This window comes from Schistocerca piceifrons, chromosome 5, assembly GCF_021461385.2.
Source record: "Schistocerca piceifrons isolate TAMUIC-IGC-003096 chromosome 5, iqSchPice1.1, whole genome shotgun sequence".
Lineage (NCBI taxonomy): Eukaryota > Metazoa > Arthropoda > Insecta > Orthoptera > Acrididae > Schistocerca > Schistocerca piceifrons.
In genome coordinates this window covers 334,354,604-334,374,948 of record NC_060142.1, presented here as the reverse complement: position 1 = coordinate 334,374,948, position 20,345 = coordinate 334,354,604, and the positions used below count along the sequence as shown (strand labels likewise).

The window sequence follows — 20,345 nt, the reverse complement described above, 5'->3', positions numbered from 1 at the left end:
TTGAAAAATGTAATGTAATTGGATAGATAAACAGTCTACCCAGCCAGCGAGTCCTCCTTCTGGCTGAGGGGTTGAAGGGGAAGGGAGAGGGGTGAAGGAAGAGAGGACTGCTGAGATTTAGGATATGGGGAGGGGTTCCAAAAGTCACTCTGAAGTCAGAGGGGACTTACTAGACAGGATGGGAAGGAAAGAAATTAAAGAAAGAAGTTATTAGTAGATACACCACTACAGATACACACTTGCTTTTCTTTTCATTGGTTCAGATATGATTAATATTTTTATCTATAATGATTAGGAGTGACAGTAACAACTCGCCATATAGTTGAGACACTGAGTTGTCAATAGGGACTTAAACTAAATGGAAAACATTCTTATGCTTTCAGATGATATTCAGCTTCAGAGCTAATTAGTACAAAATATGAATACACTAGCTTGCCTACATTGTCCCACCCAGCTACATTATACTGGCCCAGTCAAGCTACAGTGCCAGTATAATGTGGTTAGCCAGGACAATGCAGCCACGTGAAACATGGTTTACTGTGCTGTGTTCTAGTGGAAACCACTAGGTCTCTGCAATCATAGGCCCTATATATGCTTCAGTGACTGCGATGCTGACTGGCTATGGAACATTGTGCAGGGACCAGGGATCTTGGCTTAATTACCCAGATCATGGTAATGGTACAAATCTCTTATTATATTTTAATAAGATGAACTTTGAGGTGTGCTATGTGCCATTTGGTTGGATTGCTATCAAGCAAAACAGTTCAAACTTCCTGGCAGATTAAAACTGTGTGCCGGACCGCGACTCGAACTCGGGACCTTTGCCTTTTGCGGGCAGGTGCTCTACCAATTGAGCTACCCAAGCACAACTCACGCCCTGTCCTCACAGCTTTACTTCTTCCAGGTCCCGAGTTCAAGTCGCGGTCCGGCACACAGTTTTAATCTGCCAGGAAGTTTCATATCAGCGCACACTCCGCTGCAGAGTGAAAATCTCATTTGGAAGCAAAACAGTTGTTAGCAGTCAGCCTGTAGGTACATTCTACACACCAGTAGCATAAGACATACCCTGGCAAGCAGGGCTCTGGCTGGGTGGACCATTACTTTCCTAGCTATTCTTGAAACGTCATTGAATCCTTCAACAATCATAAACATTCCCATCAGCTTGGGTGGACTGAGGCTACTATCAATGACCCACAGGAAAAAAGGCGGGAGGAGGCTAGGCATGATGGGCTCAAAAAACTTCAAGGGGTTAGCCAAAATGTCATTCTTATTATTAATAGGATAGAGGGGATGTTTTAACAAGTGTCCTCCTCTTTAAATTTACATCTGTACTCTACAAACGACTCTGTGGTGTTTAGCAGATGTCTGTGTAGGAATGTCACTTCCCCCCTTTCCTTTTCCAGTCATGAATAGTTCATGGGAAGAGCAATTGCTGGTAAGCCTCCATGTGAGTTCGAATCTCTCCAATTTTAACTTCATGGTCCTTTTGTGAGATATACATAGGAGCGAGCAATATTTTTGTTGACTCTTCTAGGAATTACGCTCTTGAAACTTCAACAATAAACCACACAATTATGTAGAATACTTCTTGTGGAGCATCTGCCACTAGAGTTGGTTGACCATCAATATTTAGTAACACTCAGTGTGTCTTGGTACCTTAAAATCTGTAAAACAAAACAAAAAAATGATGCCATAGTAGTTGAAACTAGCTGATCGAAGCAGGTGGAAAAATTAAGAAACTCCAAAAAACTGGATGACTTTAACTTAGTAGCTGAGATGCACAACTCCCCCAAGCAATGTTATAGCTAGGTGCTATTATATAATGGAAATAGATATGTTGGAAATTAATCAAGAATGGGCATCAGAGGAGCAGTCAACTTGATACAAACAACATGAAGAAATAATAGGAGAGCTAAAGAAGAGGATCACTTTTGCTGAGACATGGAACACTGTAGCTACCCAAGAATCTAATTGCAACCTTCCCTTCTCCTTAGAGTTAGGCCTTGTAACTTCTCGAGGTGTAGCAAGTGCAATTGTTTTGGCCATATGATAATTATTTCTAAAGGAGAAACAGCATTTGAAAATGTGGAAAGGCAGACCATGAATCTGGCACAAACAGCCCATCTCTAGCAGTGTGCATCAACTGTTATGGGAGCCACCGTGTGTGGTGACAAGAATTCCGTATTCACTGAGGAGGGGAAAAAATTGCAGATAACAAAAGTGAGAAAAACTGATCTACACAGAAGCCAAGAAAGAATTAAGGTGGTGCAACTTCCAGTCTTTGCTACCTCACACACTTCCTTGGCAAAGGAGCCTACCAGTAGTTTGAATTAGGATAGATTGCCTCTTAACACTTAGAAGCAAGCATTGAGCAGCAGACAAGCCCATTTAACCCTTTTGATTCCCAACAGTACAAAAACAAATACACTGAAGTGCCAGAGAAACTGGTATAGGCATGTGTATTCAAATACAGAGATATGTAAAAAGGCAGAAGATGGTACTATAGTCTGCAAAGCATATATAAGACAACAAGTGTCTGGCACGTTTGTTAGATCGGTTACTGCACTACAATGGCAGGTTATCAAGATTTAAGTGAGTTTGAACGTGGTGTTATAATCGGCGCACGAGACATAGCACCTCTGAGGTAGCGAGAAAGTAGGGATTTTCATGTATCATTTCATGAGTGTACCATGAATATCAGGAATCCAGTAAAACATCAAATCTACAACATCACATTGGCCTGAAAAAGATCCTGCAAGAACAGGACCAATGACGACTGAAGAGATTCGTTCAGCGTGACAGAAGTACAACCCTTCCACAAATTGCTACAGATTTCAATGCTGGGCCATCAGCAATTGTCAGCCTGTGAACCATTCAATGAAACATCATCGATATGGGCTTTCGGAGCTGAAGGCTCACTCGTGTACCCTTGATGACTGTGCAGCACAAAACTTTACACCTCGTCTGGGCCCATGAACACTGACATTGGACTGTTGACGACTGGAAATATTTTGCCTGGTCATACAAGTCTCGTTTCAAATTGTATCAAGCAGATGCTCATGCACGGGTATGGAGACAACCTCGTGAATCCATGAACCCTTCATGTCAGCAGGGAACTGTTCAAGCTGGCTCTGTAATGGTGTGGGCGTGTGTAGTTGGAATTATATGGGCTTCTGATATGTCTAGATATGACTCTTGACAGGTGACATGTATGTAAGCATCCTGTCTGATCACCTGCATCCGTTCATGTCCATTGTGCATTCCAACAGACTTGGGCAATTCCAGCAGGACAATGCGACTCCCCGCACATCCTGAATTGCTACAGAGTGGCTCCAGGAACACTCTTCTGAGTTTAAACACTTCTGCTGGCCACCGAACACCCCAACCATGAACAGTATTGAACATAGCTGCCTTGCAACATGCTGTTCAGAAGACATCTCCACCAAACTTGTACTCTTACCAATTTATGGACAGCCCTGCAGGATTCATGGTGTCAATTCCCTCTAGCACTACTTCAGACATTAGTCGAGTTCATACCACATCATGCTGTGGCACTTCCGCTTGCTCGCAGGGGCCCTACACGATATTAGGCGGGTGTACCAGTTTCTTTGGCTCTTCAGTGTATAATTTTAAAATTTTTCACCATAGTAAACTTCATTAGCATAGTAAGCAATGAATACAAGAAGAAATTGGCAAAAAGTAATTTTAAGAACATTGTTTCACTTTGAAACATTATTTTAAAATTTTTCACAAAATTAACCTGTATTATCTTAGTAAGCAACAAATATGAGAATAAATTGGCAAAGAGTAAACAGTCAATTGTTTTAAGGAGATGGTTTCACTTTCAAACCCCTAGGGCATACAGTTTTCAACTACCTCATCATTTCATGTGATATACTTGAAAGCAAATTCACATTTTTCCTAGACACAGTCCCACATCTCTAAACACAGATGAACTCATAGTACCTAAAACAAGTTACGGTTCTAGATAACAAGCAAAAATGGACCTAAAATTCGATATGTTTTGTTTGAAAACTACATATTGCCCTAGTGGTTTCATTTCGAAACCATCCGTAAAAGCAATAGTACAAAAGAAAATTTATGATACAGTGACTGTAGGTATACATCCTTGCACTGTCAAAGCTCTGCTCAATAAAGCCATTATTTTATTTAAAAAAAGACGCATGTTACAATTCCTACAATAAAGTAGCACAATCTCCGTGCCAACTGTTGCTTTGAAATGGTATTTTTTCAGGCAGAAAACACTTGTACTCGAAGGGTTAAAAATAAACTTCTGAATGTTATAAGCTGTCAGGCAAAGTCCTTAATGAAACTGAAAAACAAACACGCATGCGCGCGCGCGCCCGCGCCACACACACACACACACACACACACACACACACACACACACACACACACACGGTCATTATTGTTTACATGCCTTCAAGCCTCTGAGGTGTGCTTGTGTGTGTGTGTGTGTGTGTGTGTGTGTGTGTGTGTGTGTGTGTGTGTGTGTGTCATAACAATGCTGGTAGTAGTAATAGTCGTCCTGCATTTTAGATTTAAATCTGAAGATTGTGTAATTTGGCCAAAACTAGCTATAACAGCTAAATAAAAAAATTGTCTTGACACTGTTATTAAAAAATAATGAAAAAATCACTGACTTCTCCTATGGAACAATACATTTTTCTGAATGTTGGAATTGAGACTTCTCATACAAGAAGGATCTTTTTCTCTGTGTCTTCAAGAGAGACATTTGACAAATACTGAAACTCCTGTGCTTGGAGTGTCTAGCCTCCACAGAAAAAATATCTTTACTGGTGACATGGTGAAGCGATGATGATGTGCACTTGTCAGTTATACCCTCAAATGATTTATTGCTGAAATACTCCATCCATTTTTGCTTTTAGAATATTTAAACAAATGTAGTACTGATAGACTGGGGCTCTACCACTGCCTCCCTTTGGGATCAAGTAATTGAGTGTATGTGCGTCTTGTTACTCATTTCACGACAACATCGTCATTTCAGCTGTAGATCTCTCATTTAGTTTTGCTTGTTCTTCCAGACCTTGCTTGGTAGGAAACCTTTAATGGCTTGTGTGGAAATGACTATTTCCCCATCTACGGCTACACTCAGCAAACCACCATGAGGTGCATGGCAGAGGCTACATACCATTGTACCAGTTATTAGGGTTCCTTCCTGCTCCAGTCACTTTTGGAACATGGGAAGAATAATTGTTTGAATGCCTCTGTGCATGCAATAATTATTCTAATCTCCTCCTCACAATCCCTGTTTGAGCAATACGTACGGGGTTGTGGTATACCCCTAGAGTAATCATTTGAAGCCGGTTCTTGAAATTTTATTAGTATACTTTCTCAGGGTAGTTTACGTCCGTCTTCAAGAGTCTGCCAGTTAAGTTCCTGCAGTATCTCTGTGAGACACTCTTCTATCAATTAAACAAACCTGTCACCATTTGTGCTGCCCGTCTCTGTATACGTTCAGTATCCCCTGTTAGTCCTATCTGGTACGAGTCTCACACACTTGAGCAATGTTGTGGTATAGGTTGCACGACTAATTTGTAACCAATTTCTTTTGTGGACTGGTTTTCACTTCGCCTGTATTTTTTGAACCTGTGTTATCATTCCATTTCATATCTACATCTACATCGATACTCCGCAAGCCACCCAACGGTGTGTGGCGGAGGGCACTTTACGTGCCACTGTCATTACCTCCCTTTCCTGTTCCAGTCGCGTATGGTTCGCGGGAAAAACGACTGTCTGAAAGCCTCCGTGCGTGCTCTAATCTCTCTAATTTTACATTCGTGATCTCCTCGGGAGGTATAAGTAGGGGGAAGCAATATATTCGATACCTCATGCAGAAACGCACCCTTTCGAAACCTGGCGAGCAAGCTACACCGCGATGCAGAGCGCCTCTCTTGCAGAGTCTGCCACTTGAGTTTATTAAACATCTCCGTAACGCTATCACGGTTACCAAATAACCCTGTGACGAAACGCGCCGCTCTTCTTTGGATCTTCTCTATCTCCTCCGTCAGACCGATCTGGTACGGATCCCACACTGATGAGCAATACTCAAGTATAGGTCGAACGAGTGTTTTGTAAGCCACCTCCTTTGTTGATGGACTACATTTTCTAAGGACTCTCCCAATGAATCTCAACCTGGTACCCGCCTTACCAACAATTAATTTTATATGATCATTCCACTTCAAATCGTTCCGTACGCATACTCCCAGATATTTTACAGAAGTAACTGCTACCAGTGTTTGTTCCGCTGTCATATAATCATACAATAAAGGATCCTTCTTTCTATGTATTCGCAATACATTACATTTGTCTATGTTAAGGGTCAGTTGCCACTCCCTGCACCAAGTGCCTATCCGCTGCAGATCTTCCTGCATTTCGCTACAATTTTCTAATGCTGCAACTTCTCTGTATACTACAGCATCATCCGCGAAAAGCCGCATGGAACTTCCGACACTATCTACTAAGTCATTTACATATATTGTGAAAAGCAATGGTCCCATAACACTCCCCTGTGGCACGCCAGAGGTTACTTTAACGTCTGTAGACGTCTCTCCATTGATAACAACATGCTGTGTTCTGTTTGCTAAAAACTCTTCAATCCAGCCACACAGCTGGTCTGATATTCCGTAGGCTCTTACTTTGTTTATCAGGCGACAGCGTGGAACTGTATCGAACGCCTTCCGGAAGTCAAGAAAAATAGCATCTACCTGGGAGCCTGTATCTAATATTTTCCCTACAAAGTGTTACATCCAGGTATTTGTATGAGTTGGCTGATTCCAACAGAGACTCATTGGTATTATAGTGACTTTTTTTTGTTTTGTGAAGTGCAAAATTTTACATTTCTGAACATTTAGAGCAAGTTGCCAGTCTCTGCACCATGTTGAAATCTTATCAAGATCTGACTGAATAGTTATGCAGCTTCTGTCAGATAGTACTTCATTATCAATATTGTCTGCAAGATCATTAATATACAACATGTACAGCAAGGGTCCCAACACACTTCCTTGGGGTGAGCCCGAAGTTACTTCTACATCTGATGATGACTCTCCATCCAAGATAACATGCTGTCTCCTCTCTACCAAAATGTTCTCAATCCAGTCACAAACCTTACATGATACCCCATATGATTGTACTTTGACAGCAAGCCTAGATGTGGTACTGAATCAAACGCTTCTCAGAAACCAAGAAATACTGCATCTACCAGGTTGCCATGATCCAAAGCTTTCAGTATGTCATGGGAGAAAAGTGCGAGTTGGGTTTCACATCTGAATTCATCTATCAGATGGAGCAGATCTCAGGAGATTGATGTTCAGAAAGTCTTACTGGACACTTAACAGCCATTTGACAGTTTTTGAACTGTGCAAGTGTCCAGAACTGAGTGGATCACATCACAGCAGATGTACAGTATCAGGATGTCTCCTAATAATACCTGGGGGGTCACATTTCTGGGACAGTTAATAAGAATATTTCTGCAACTACATCCAGGACCCTGCTTACCATCGCTATCTGGTGACACAAGAGAGGGACATTTGTGATTTGTGCTTAAGTAATATTAAGGAATACACCTCCTCCCCTTCTCCTTGTGGGAAATGGGTTTCGCATTTTCTGTGGTTTGTCACTCTGCTTAATTATATGTCATATACTAAATACAGCTTAATCAATAACCAAAGGAAATCCTCTTTCAGCTTCATAGTGGAATTTGGCTTCTTCTTCTTCTTCTTCTTCTTCTTCTTCTTCTTCTTCACCTAGTTCCCATGCCAACCTCACATGGTGCCTCCAAATGATTCTGTCTTGTGCTGCTTCCTCCCAATTAGTTATGCCCGACTTGTTGCTTATTGCTTTAATTTCATTTACCCAAGTATACTTGGTTCTCCCCCTTGGTCTCTTACCATGTGACTTCCCCATGAATATTCTTGAAACCATTTGTACTCTTTTATTCTCTTCAGATGGTCCATCCACTGGATGGAATTTACTATGCTTATTATTGTTAGACCAAAGATTTTCCTATAAACTTCATCATTTTAGCTAAACTGCATGTTTCTGCTGCATAGGTTAGGACTGTTCTGATCATTGTGCTACACAGCTACCTTTGTTTATCTTGTCCATAGTGTAAGCCCTAGAAGTTTTTGTGTGGAGTAGTAGGCCCTATTTTCATTTTGCTGTGTCATTTTCACTGCTCTTTTGTTTCTGGTTTTATTTGTCTATCATTGCGCTCAGAAATTGGAACAGTTCAGTGCATTCAAATATGTGTTTGCTAATTATTAGATGTGACTGATGGTCATGCTCATCTCATCATCTTGGAACTGTTTTATGATCATTTACTTTTAGGCCAAGTTTGGGTGCTTCTTCTGTGAGCTCCACAAGTGACTATCAAATCACTATTTCATTTTTCTCATTGAGCACTATATCATCTGCATTTGCTCGTAGTTTCCTCACAACACACTCCAAGGCTGCGCGGAAGGGAAGAGGGGACAGGGCATTTCCCTGTCTAGTCCAGTTTTATTTTTAAGTTGGTCAGATTTTATTCTGTTTATCAAAACCCTTCTTATCATCCTCACTCATTTTACAAAGTTATGGGTCCATTGGAGTCATAAGCTTTCATAAAATTAATATTCAAGTAATGCTTTTTTTTCTTCATTGCCATACTTGTTCATTTATTCTTCTGATTACAACTATATTGCATTTGTAGATCTATTCCTGTGAAAGCCATTTTGATAAGTCTTCCCAGTCTCCTTTTTTGTGTAGCAGTACTATTAATGATTCTTTTCATTCTGTTGGTATGGTCTGAGTTTCCCATATTACCTGTATCTGGTAAAACAAACATCTGTGCAGTGCTTCTCCATATTTTAGTACCACAGCTGTGTTTGTCACTTTCATTTGCCTTGCAATTTTTTAGATGTTTTATATTTCCCAGCACCTCTTCACATGTCAGTTCTGGCATTTGTGCATTATTAGGGCCACTGCTGGAATTTGTAATTGTAATTCCGGATCAGAACAGGTCAGTAGATTGTCAAAATATTCCTTGCTTCTTGATAAAATTTTGCGTGGTTCAACCATCATATTCCCATCCTTATCCGTCATGTTATATTTTTCATTACATTTTAAATTTGGCTGAGAAGCATATTTCCCAACTCCTGGGCAGTAGCCATTTTACTCTCAATTTTAAAACAAATAAGACCGTATTTGCCCCAGTAGTTCTCAGCACCAATCTCACTAGCTGAGGAAAGACCTTAGTGCTCATCGTCAGCCATTGTATAGTGTGGGCTCTGGAACCTGGTCACTACCTAGTTGCTTGATTTGTGACACCGGGTAGTATTACTCCACACTCTGGAACCTAGTACATCTGAAAGTGACAGTTCAACAGGCATTTCTACACAGGCAATGCCTCGTAGGTGTATTCTTCGATGTGGATGATTCCAACAATACTGCCTGAAAGCATAATATACTGCTGCACCTCCACCAATGGAGTTACCATGGATATCTCACATTTTCCATAAATCCTTTCTGTTAGAAAGATGTTTTAAATACTGAGTCTAGAATGTCCTGGCCAAACATTTTAAGTAGAGCAACAGTATCCTTCAAGGGAGTACTTCAAGTGTAATAGTAGTTGCCATTGCAATAAATAATATTACATCCACAGTAAGGATCCCTTTACAGTGCTGCTTATTCATTGATGACTTCTCCATCTTTTTTTCACCATCCAGTCTTGCAATAACCACTTGATCAGGAGGCTGGGGGACTAAATGAAAATCACGAGGTTTAAGTTCTCTTCCATAAAACTGTTTGTGTTCCTTGTAATCATTTTCATTTCGTCAGATACGTGTTTAAAAGATGTGGGATATCTGTCTCAGTTTTAAGGAAAAGGTGGAAATTCTGGGTCTGAACTTTGATGAAACACTATCACAGCTGCTACACCTCAGATGCCTGAAATTAAGTTATGCCATGGCCTTAAATATTTTGAAATGAATTAGTCACAAGTTTTGAAGTCCTGGCTGAATTATATGCGCCAATTGTATAAAGACTTTGTGAGGTCTTGGCTTGAAAATGGAGGTACGATTGGATGCTGTGTTGGGACATGTAATCCACCAGCTTAACAGGCCAGTAAAATGGGTAACCGAAGTACGACCCTGTAGGAGCCACAGCATTGTGAACTAAAAACAGTTTTGATGACAACAGCCTGTTGACATGGGAAAATTACTGTGGTACTACTGCTAACAGAGGTGCCACAAGGAGATGCAAAATTGTGCACTTCGAAGTCTAGTGTATTCAGAAGGTCCAAATCTGAAATTTTAGTAACCCAGTTGGTGGTGGTGACCAGTACTTGAGCTGTCCAAGAATATTCAAGATATTTGATTGCAGAACAAAACTGTCTCATCATAATAATGCTGTTGTTACTGCAGCCAGGCCCAGTAAACTAGATAACACAACTTGCACATATAGCACATCTGGACCTGAGTGCGCTTCATCAGCTTCTGGATCCGAGTTTGTGCTGCCAAGGCATGTGTCAGCCATGTTAATTTTATATGCAGCATTACATACTTTCTCCTTGTGACCTGATTTACCACAAAATGTGCACTTTCCTTTTCACAAATAGCAGATTGGAACTTCAGGAAGCATGGTTGCCTAAAGTCAGAGAGGAGTGGGATGCTGTACCTGGCAGGGATGTGAATCATGACTGGTGAGGTCGGGCCCAGGACATGTGCGGTTATCGGATAGTGAACAGTCACTGAAGAACTCAGCATCTGTTGAAATTCTTGAATGAGTGGAAGGCATGCCAAAAATGAGGGGTTGTTGAGTTCCAGATCATTTCAGAGACCCTCATCAGGTGCATGGACCAATACCATATCTCTCACCAAAGAATGAGCATATAATTGCTTACGCTTGGAATTGGTGCGCTGGAAATGATGGTTTTGAGAAAGACACTGTAACTGCACAATGCATTCCCATACTTTTTGTAATGATGGGCAGCTACCACATGGATTTGAGAATTGAAATACTGCATTAGTTTATTTTAAGCTGTTCGTAAGACAAGTCATGTGGTTCAATCTCAGTATTCAACTGTTGAAAAAGGCAATACACATCAGCATCCAACTATGCTAATAAGAAAGTTCATTGATAGGTACCACCTGAGATTCCATGTGTGATGTAATGCTGTTCCAGGTAGGCGATATAGGTGGCTGACAATTCCTTTTTGTCAAATGCGGGAAATGATGGCAGCACAACTCGGAAGCCTTTGATCGTGGAGTGTGTTTATGGCCAGTATTGAAAATCTCTGGTAATGCGGTGATTGCGGCTATCTTTTCCAACATGACTTCTTGAACTTGCTGCATATTTTGCAGGAGTAGCTCTTGGATGGTCACATCTGTGTTGACAGCAGACGTACTTAAATGAGAATTGAATGTTAGTACACAATGTATGCGAAATACTGTCTTACAACCACTGTCTAGTCTGGGTGATATTTTGAAGAATTTTGGGTGAAATGCACTTAATACCTTGTTACCATTGACTAAAGTGATGTGACAAGGACTGACTAAGCAAGAACAAGCTCCCAGGCAGACATACAACAATAAACCCTTTATTAACAATACCATGAAAGACACACTTGTAATTAAACCACAAGGGCTACAGCTAAATCATTCAAAGAAACACAACAAAACTACCTGGAACAGTTGGGAATGTCAAACTGTTTGATAACTGGATAATCACTGACAAGTGTGAATTGAAGGTTCATAGTGAAGCAATATCACTGTGAAACTGACATTATAAATTCTATGTCCAGATGGATCGCTGGTTGACAGCTGTCAGGAATTCACAATCACAAGAAAAGTGTAAGACCATTGGATAGCAGGTCCTGGCACCTGAGTCTGTACAAGCCAAACTTTTTGAGCATTGCTTGTTCTATACTGCTGGTGGCTCATAGAGGGCTTCGAAGGCAGAGGTGTCCAGGATGTTGCATCGGCTTCAACTGCCTGGCTGTGTTTTGGTGGTATCTTAAGTACAGCCTTGGCAGATGGATAAGGCACAGACTACTTGCAGTCTGGTGGCATGGTGGACGCAAGTAGTGTTGCGATAGCCACACCTCCTAATGGCGATGTTGATGCTGTCTGTTGGTGAGGTGCCTCTGGTTGCAGCAGTGGCTGTCAGAGATTCCCATGTCAACTAGCTGTTGTTACTGTTGTCCTTCACAACTCTTTGTTTCTGATTCACAGTGTCATTGCTCCTGTAGGACCACACTTTGTCCACCCATATCATTGGCCTGTTATATTGGTGAGCTACATGTCCCAGCACCGCAGTTGGTATAGCCAAAGAATTTAAATGTTAAATGTTGGTTTTAATGATAGATCTGTACTGCAGTCCAAGGTGTAGGATTGAAGTCAACTATTTGTCTGTGAATTGACAAAACTACCGAATGTGAAAGTGGTCTCTTGGTTACAGTTATAGACTGATCTGCAATGCAGCCAGAGATCTGTGTTACCTTGGAAGCTGACAGTTTCATTTTCCATTATTTTCTGGTTACTTGCTTTCAGAGTATTCCTGAAAATTTGGACATTTAAATAGAAAGATTGCCTTCCCTACATGCTGCTGGACGTGGCAATCTTTAATTTGTATATGCTACCTTCAGATACATCATACAGTACTGGACTCTACTTTTTACTACTATGTCATTCTGCATTTAACAGTTATATGATTTTTGTGGGATTCATTGTGGCAGCAACCCACTCACAAAGTACAAATTTCAAACATTAACCTACATTTACTTGCATGTCTGGATGAACAGACATTAATGATGATTGACAGCTGTCTGAAAATATTTTGAAATAAATTCACTGGATGCAAATCTCTTTGCATTAGCTGTGTCTGGTGTAGGTGTGCTACTTATTAGCGACATGAAAACTCGTGTTGAACAGAGCTCGAACCTGGATTTCCGCATATCACAGGTGGTCACCTTAACCACTTGGGCTGTTAGTGCGCGCCTTCTGGACTGACACATACTTCTGTATGTCACACTGTGTACATCCCTATACCATAGTCCCCTACATTCATCACTTTATGCACACAGATTTACTTGGTATTCTCTCACCTGTGAGATTGGGATTATGAAGAATCGAGAGCCATGATATTATTGTCTTGTGTCCACGTTGCCATGTAATATTTACTTGCATATCTGGAGGGACAGACATTAATGAAGATTGATTGTCCAAAAACAAGTACAAATTAAATTTGAGGAATGTGAATATCCTGGCATCAGTTGTATTAAGTATAGATGTGCCACCTTTAGTGACATGGAAATTTGTGCTGGACCAGAACTCAAACTTGGATTTCCTGTTTATTGCGAGCTGTCACCTTACCCACTTGGGCTATCACAGTCTGCCATAAATTTTCACATATCGCTAATAGGCAGTACACCTATACCTAACACAGCCGATGCCAATATATCCACATTCAGCGAATTTATTTCAAATTCATTTCAGACAGCTGTGAATCATCGTTAATGTCTCCAGAATGAAATTTCCACTCTGCAGCAGTGTGTGTGTGGTCTGTTCAAACAGACATCTATGATGTTTGTATGAAGACTGAAGTGACAAATGAAAATTTGTACCATGGCCAAATTTTCATTCGTCGCTTCAGTCTGCACATATACATCATAGATGTTTGTGACTTGAAAAGGTCTCTGGCACCATACTGTTTCATTTGATTAAAGCACCTATGCCTGGGTTTCAGGTAGAATCCCCTGTTGCGTTTAATGCTGTGATGGTATTCCAGTACAGTTGGGTAACCTCTGATATGCTGGTCAGGTTTAGGGGGAATACCAAGTGAGCTGAGGCGTGAATGGGAATTTGGATTGTGGGGGGAGGCATGCTAGGGTAGACCATGCACTTGTGCAAAGCCACTGTGCCAGGATAGCATAATGGTTAGTGCATCTGCCTAGTGAGTAAAAGACCAGGGTTCAAATCCTGGCCTTTGTATGAATTTTCATTTATTGCTTCAGTCTGTTCGTTCAAGCATGCAAGTAAATATTACGTGCCAAGACAGGACAGTAATATCAGGGTCTTAGTTCCTCACACTCTTGTTCTCACTGATGCGGGAATGCAGACTTAAGTTGTGAGCATTAACTGATGAATGTAGGAGACTCTGGTATAGGAATGTAAACAGTGAGACATGTGGAAGTTTGGATCAGTTCAGGAGGCATGCATGGGTAACTCATAGTAGTGGGTGATAAGTGGGAAATCCGTGTTTGAGACCCGATCCTGCACAAATTTTCATATGTCGCTAATAGATAGAACATCTATACTTGACATAGCAGATACCTAGATATTCACATTCATTGGATGTATTTTGAATAAGTCTATGCGCCTCATTGTAAGTTTTACGAAGAAGAAAAGAAAAATTAACCTTAAGTGCTAGAAGGTGAGCTCTTTACTATTCAATGTTTTTTACTAGACAGTGGGAAATGCAGGATGGAATAATGACAATATTATAAAAAGGATAGATTGCTACTCACCATATAGAGGAAATATGACAGATACAATAGAAAGACTACTAAACATGTCAGCTTTCAGCCAGAAGGACTGCTCCTTCTTAAATACACACACACACACACACACACGCACACACACGCGCGGCGCGCGCGCGACCACTGTCTCTGGCAGCCCTGATCAAAAGAATCAGGACAACTGTTTGTGGACATTAATGTGGAATGTTTCCAGCGTTTGCCTGTACAACAGCTGGAACTCTGCTGGAAACACTTCCCAGCAAGTGTATGGAGGAGGTATGTGCCACACCATTCTTCCTCAAAGGCAGAAACCAGAGAAGGTAGTGATGTTGGACGATAGTGTCGGAAGAGAAGTTGTCATTCTAACTCATCCCAAATGTGTTCCGTTGGGTTCATGTTGAGACTGTGGGCAGTCCAGTCCATTTCAGAAGTGTTATTGTCTGTAGACCATTGCCTAACAGATGCTGGTTTATGTCAGGGTTCATTGTCATGCTGACAGAATCAATCATCATCTCAGAATTGTTCCTCTACCGTACGTAGTACACAACGCTGTAAAAAGTATTGATACCCTTCCTCATATAGTATTGTCTTAAGTGCAATAAGAGGAGCAAAATGTAACCCCGAAAAGCACCACCATACCGTAACACCACCTCCTGTGTATTTCACTGTAGACACTACACGTGATGGCAGAAAATGTTCTCCAGGCATTTGCCAAACCTAAACCCTTCCATCAGATTGCTACAGGGTGTGCACGATTCATCACTCTAAAACACTCATTTCCAGTCATCCACGGCCAAGCAGTGGCACTCAGTACACCACATCAAGTGTTTCTTAGCACAGACTGCAGAAATTTGTGGCTTATGAGGAACTGCTTGACTGTTGTACCCATTTCTTTTTAACTCCCTATGTGCAGTCATTGTGCTAATCTGGACTGCAGGTAGCACTTTGGAACTTACAAGTTATTCCTTCCACTCATTTCATGAGATTTTGTTATAACCACCTTCTGTGATGCTTTACAGTCTATGTCCATCAGTACAGAAGATCTTGCTGGTCTCAGTTTAGCTGTGGTTGTTCCTACACATTTCCACTTTACAACCACACCACTAGCAGTTGGCTTGAGCAACTTTACAAGGGTTGAAATTCCTCGATGGATTTCTTACTCCGGTGACGATGTTTGAGAAACTGCATGGTGTATTAGAGGTTCGAATTTGAAGTGTTTGTGCACACATAGAGCACGTTCTCCTTCAGCAGAACAATGCCAGACTACACACGGGCGTTGCGACATCTGCAACAATCCGACGCCCTAGTTTCACTGTGATCAATCATCCTGTATACAGTCCAAATCATGGCCCAATCCCGTATTCATCTGTTTCCAGAACTTAAAGAATGCCTTCGAGAACTTCACTTTAATATTGATGATGGGGTGCAAGCAGAGGTGAGGTTGAGGCTCCATCAGCAAAGTCAAACATTCTACAGAGTGGTATCAACTAACTGGTCTGTCATTGTGCCAGGGTGACTATGTTGAGAAATAAATATGTAGATATGAAGAAAGTTAATGTCTGATAACCGAAATATTGTGCCTGTTGGACATTATGGACCAGCAGTACACGTGTGGACTGTTCGAGCAAGAAATATGCCAGGAAAAACTGGAGAATCATAACTTTGTTTTATTCAAAAAAGCTTTCGGAGTTTTCATATAAAAAATTCAGAAGCATTACTTTTCAGCACATACTTTTAATTATAGTGCCACTGAATTACTATTAAAGTTCAAAGAGGCCCAAATATCTGCCTCCCTGCTATTCTTATGTATTCTTGCATGTAATGTAAATATCACTGCGTTCACATAACATCCTAACACATCCTTCTGTTTCCAACAAGTTTCAAAAAATACATTCTTTGATTAGAGTCGGTGCTCTGGTATTTATATTTATTTGTGTTCAACTGGCAGTAGCTTTCAGTTTGTTCTGGCATGCTCTGTTGGAATGCTTAGACGCAGCAGATGAAAATAGTCAACACCAAGTTTGTAATAGTGATGCTCGTTTGCTAGTGCACCCTGTCTTTTCTAATTGGTGGAATTGTTGCCCAGCATCTCATTTTCAGATAACAACCATAGCTGCCACTGAGTTGCTGTATTTTACAGTTTGAGCACATGCTGTGAAGAACATTTGTCTCGAGTTAAAATTGTACGCCTGGCCGGAACTCGAACACAGATACTTGCCCTCCCCAGGCAGTGTACTGCCAGTTATACTATCCCTGCACATCTCACAGATCAACATCAAATTTCAGCTTGTCATTTACTATTATCTCTCAGGTTTGCTTGGCATGATTGATCAGTGGTGTGCTATTGAGTGTTCAGATGAGTTGTTAATTCCATGTTTCTACATGATATTTAGACAATCAACACAGTCATCTTCAGGTGCTGTGAACCCTGTTAATATGCTTACTCACTGCATGAAGTGTGGTTGGAGTCCAGGCAAAATAGCACCCGAAGATGGTGACTGAGTCGATTTTGTAAGTATATTGCAAAAAATTGAAATCAGCAACTGTGCTGAGCACCCAGAACATCATCATTTGTCTCCTGTTTCTCTACGTGGCTTCCAAACTCCACCAGGGTTCCTTTGCTATGTTGCTGGACTTGGCACCTCTGTGAGTTAGAACACTTCAGAAAGATATACTTAACCACTATCTTTTGAATATTAGTTGAATGTGAAAGGCAGGGATTTGAGTATGAGTTTCAGTCCAGCACAAAGTTTCAGTGTTTAACAAGTACTGTGTCGACTTACTTAAACATCTGAAAACATAAAACATGAAGGGATGTTAAACATCACTGGTTTAAAACTTGTTTTGATATATTTGTTTTCCTTGTTTCTGTTTCATATCCATCTAAGACCTTGTGCTGTGAATATTACATGAAATATATGTAATTTAACAAACAGAATTCATTGACACACATCCAAGTTTGTACACACACACACACACACACACACACACACACACTCTCTCTCTCTCTCTCTCTCTCTCTCTCTCTCTCTCTCTCTCTCTCTGCAGAAATTCTAATAATGTAGCCATAATGGATTTATTGATCAGATCAAATTTGACTGATGTGACTGTTATATTTTTTCCTTTATCATTTTGTATCAATACCTGCAGGAATTTTTCTCTCACACTCACAGGAATGTATTGTATTCTACATATGGGAAGCATATGGTGTCATGTGATGTTGCTGGCAGTGGTGTACCACAGTATGTATTGGACTACTTGGCACAAGGACAGGACTGGCCTGAAGGAGATGCAGCATTTCATAGGCGTATCACTATTCCCACTCTTCTAGTTCATGGCATGCAAGATCCTCTTGTTCCTCTTGTCCATGAGTGTGAGATGGAAAGGGTAAGTATATTAATGACTCGCTTTTAGAAACTAGTACTGTAACAATTCACCAAAGGAGCTGTACATGCAAAAGGTGCCTAAGTAATTTGAGTGTATCTAAACCAGAGCAGATCTAAAAACATATGATTTCTATATACCAGTGACTATGTGTTTCTTCATCCCCCCCCCCACACACACACACAAAATCATCATCATTTCACTTCAGTTTATATTACCTTATAACTAAGAGTATTAATTTAAGTTCACATTATTTTTTGAAAGTAGTAACAAATGTATATATTCCTTTTTTTTTCCAGACCATTCCACGTTCTTTCCTTGAAGTAATACCAAATGCTGGCCACTTTGCTATGTTGGAAACTCCTGAAAAGCTTATCCACATGATTCGATGCTTCATTGATTGGTGGAACACATAATTAATTTTGAAATTTCTGGCATACATGAATGCAGAAGCATTGCTTATATGTATTACAATTGTTCATACATTCCTTATTAATGAATGTTACATGTTAGTGCTTGAATTCAGAGATTAGGAAAGTCTGTCTTTCTCGCATCAGTCACATATTGAAGTAACATTTTAGTTTTATTTTGTTCAAAAGCAGTATTAGTAAGGCTGTTGTATTGACAGAAGCTCTGTGTGTGTGTGTGGTGTGTGTGTGTGTGTGTGTGTGTGTGTGTGTTTATTTGCCGTCCTCAATGTTGTTTATGTTATAACTTAATTAAGTATCAAAACAGTGGTTTCTGTTAAGCATGATCTTAGTAGGTTTTGGAAATTAGACTTTCAGTGTTTCGCTTACTTTGTTTCCACTTTATATCACAGATTAATACTTAGTCTCAACTCTCTGGTGTGAAAGTTGTTACCTGTTTGACAGCTGGAGTGACACTAGCACTCAAAGTGATGAGAAAGCAGATAGTCGAGTCCATCCTGAGAATAACTTACTTTATACTTAAGTAACAAAATTGTTTTTTTTTTCCTTCATTCCATGCATTACTATATTACCAAGAGACATGAATTGCCATGCAGTGAGTGTAAAAACAGCCAAATCACACTGGTTCAGTGACATAAGCTACAGCTTACTCATGAAGAAATACTTTCTAATATGCTATATTTGCAGGTTACTCTGCTGAAAGCAAATGAATATAAACACACACTTCATCCATGAGAAGTATATATTTCTGTCGTTGTCTGTTGTCATTATCATTGGCACTTTCCATGATACTTAAATTTTTTATGTAATTGAGTGATCCATCCATTCTTACACTTCACTTGACTTCCTAATGCTCAAATATTTTTGTAAATCTAATTACTTTTGCCCCAAAAGTGAATGTGTTGAAGATTCTTGCCTTTTGTGGCTCAGGTTTAGCAACAATTGTGGAATCTGTTTCTTCTGTGTTGGGAAACAGTTTTATTGCATTTGACGATGTATTATCACATCTGTACCGTTTTCCCTTAACATGTTCGCTGCGGTCACCAGTGCGGGCCGCTAATGCTCTAGGCGGACGCTTGTAAATGGACGTGAGCTGAGAGTTGAAATCATACCCCTGCAAAACCTGTAAGTTCATGTTGTGCATGTACGTAATGTTGACAGCAAATATAATGTCTGCACAAGAGGTGGTGCTAGATACAGAAATACAAGTACGCTTTAGCTGCATGCCGATCATCTGTGAAATGCTGCATACTGTCTGATGCTTATAAGTGTCGTATGCATCTATTGCAAGCAATTCTAAGTGCCTCTGATTTATTGATTTTATTCCAAACTGGAAAGAAAATGCGATTCAAACAACCAATAAATCTGCTCCATTGATAAAGAACTAGTCAGAAAACACCAAAAGATTTATGAAATGGAGAAAAAGAGACAGGACTCGTCTGCAATGTGGTGCTATGGAAACCCAATCCCATATAACAAATGAGTTTGCAAGGTGTGGAGGTGATGTTTTTATAGCAAACCACAAATAAGTCCACATACTGTGCAGAAACCTCATGTTGTGAGCAATCAGTGTAACAACATTTTACTTGGCTATCAAATAAAACAAATACAAACACTTTACAAATCAAACACAAAAGATCTTCCTCTGAAGATATGACAATCCCATTACATTATGGAGTGCAATTGTGCAGCAGTTCAAACAGGATCCAGGTTTGTTTGGACATGTTACGCACATGTAGGGCATGTCCGTACACTTGCTCCATTCCACACACGTTGTACACTGCTTCCCCGTAACTTGCTTCTTCCCTTCAGTTGCATCCCACTTTTGCACAGTGTGTGTGTCTTTACGATATTTGTTATGCACACCTTTTGTAACATCCATTTGTGGAAATACTCCCTTTATTATTTGTATTCTATAACCATACAACGTCATTTTATGCCCTGAGTATTTATTATATAGGTAATGTGAATTGAGCATTAGCATGTCAACTACATGG

General features: G+C 40.3%; 1 protein-coding gene across 1 annotated transcript in view; it reads left to right on the top strand.

Moving 5' to 3' along the window:
* LOC124798175 overlaps positions 1 to 19,062 on the top strand; it is a 96,714-nt gene extending 77,652 nt beyond the window's left edge. Inside the window, exons 5-6 of the mRNA XM_047261459.1 lie at positions 17,710 to 17,923; positions 18,220 to 19,062. Coding sequence (XP_047117415.1) covers positions 17,710 to 17,923; positions 18,220 to 18,336 — 331 coding nt within the window. The 3' untranslated portion in view covers positions 18,337 to 19,062. The remainder of the gene's footprint in view (positions 1 to 17,709; positions 17,924 to 18,219) is intronic.
* Positions 19,063 to 20,345: the final 1,283 nt, after the last annotated feature.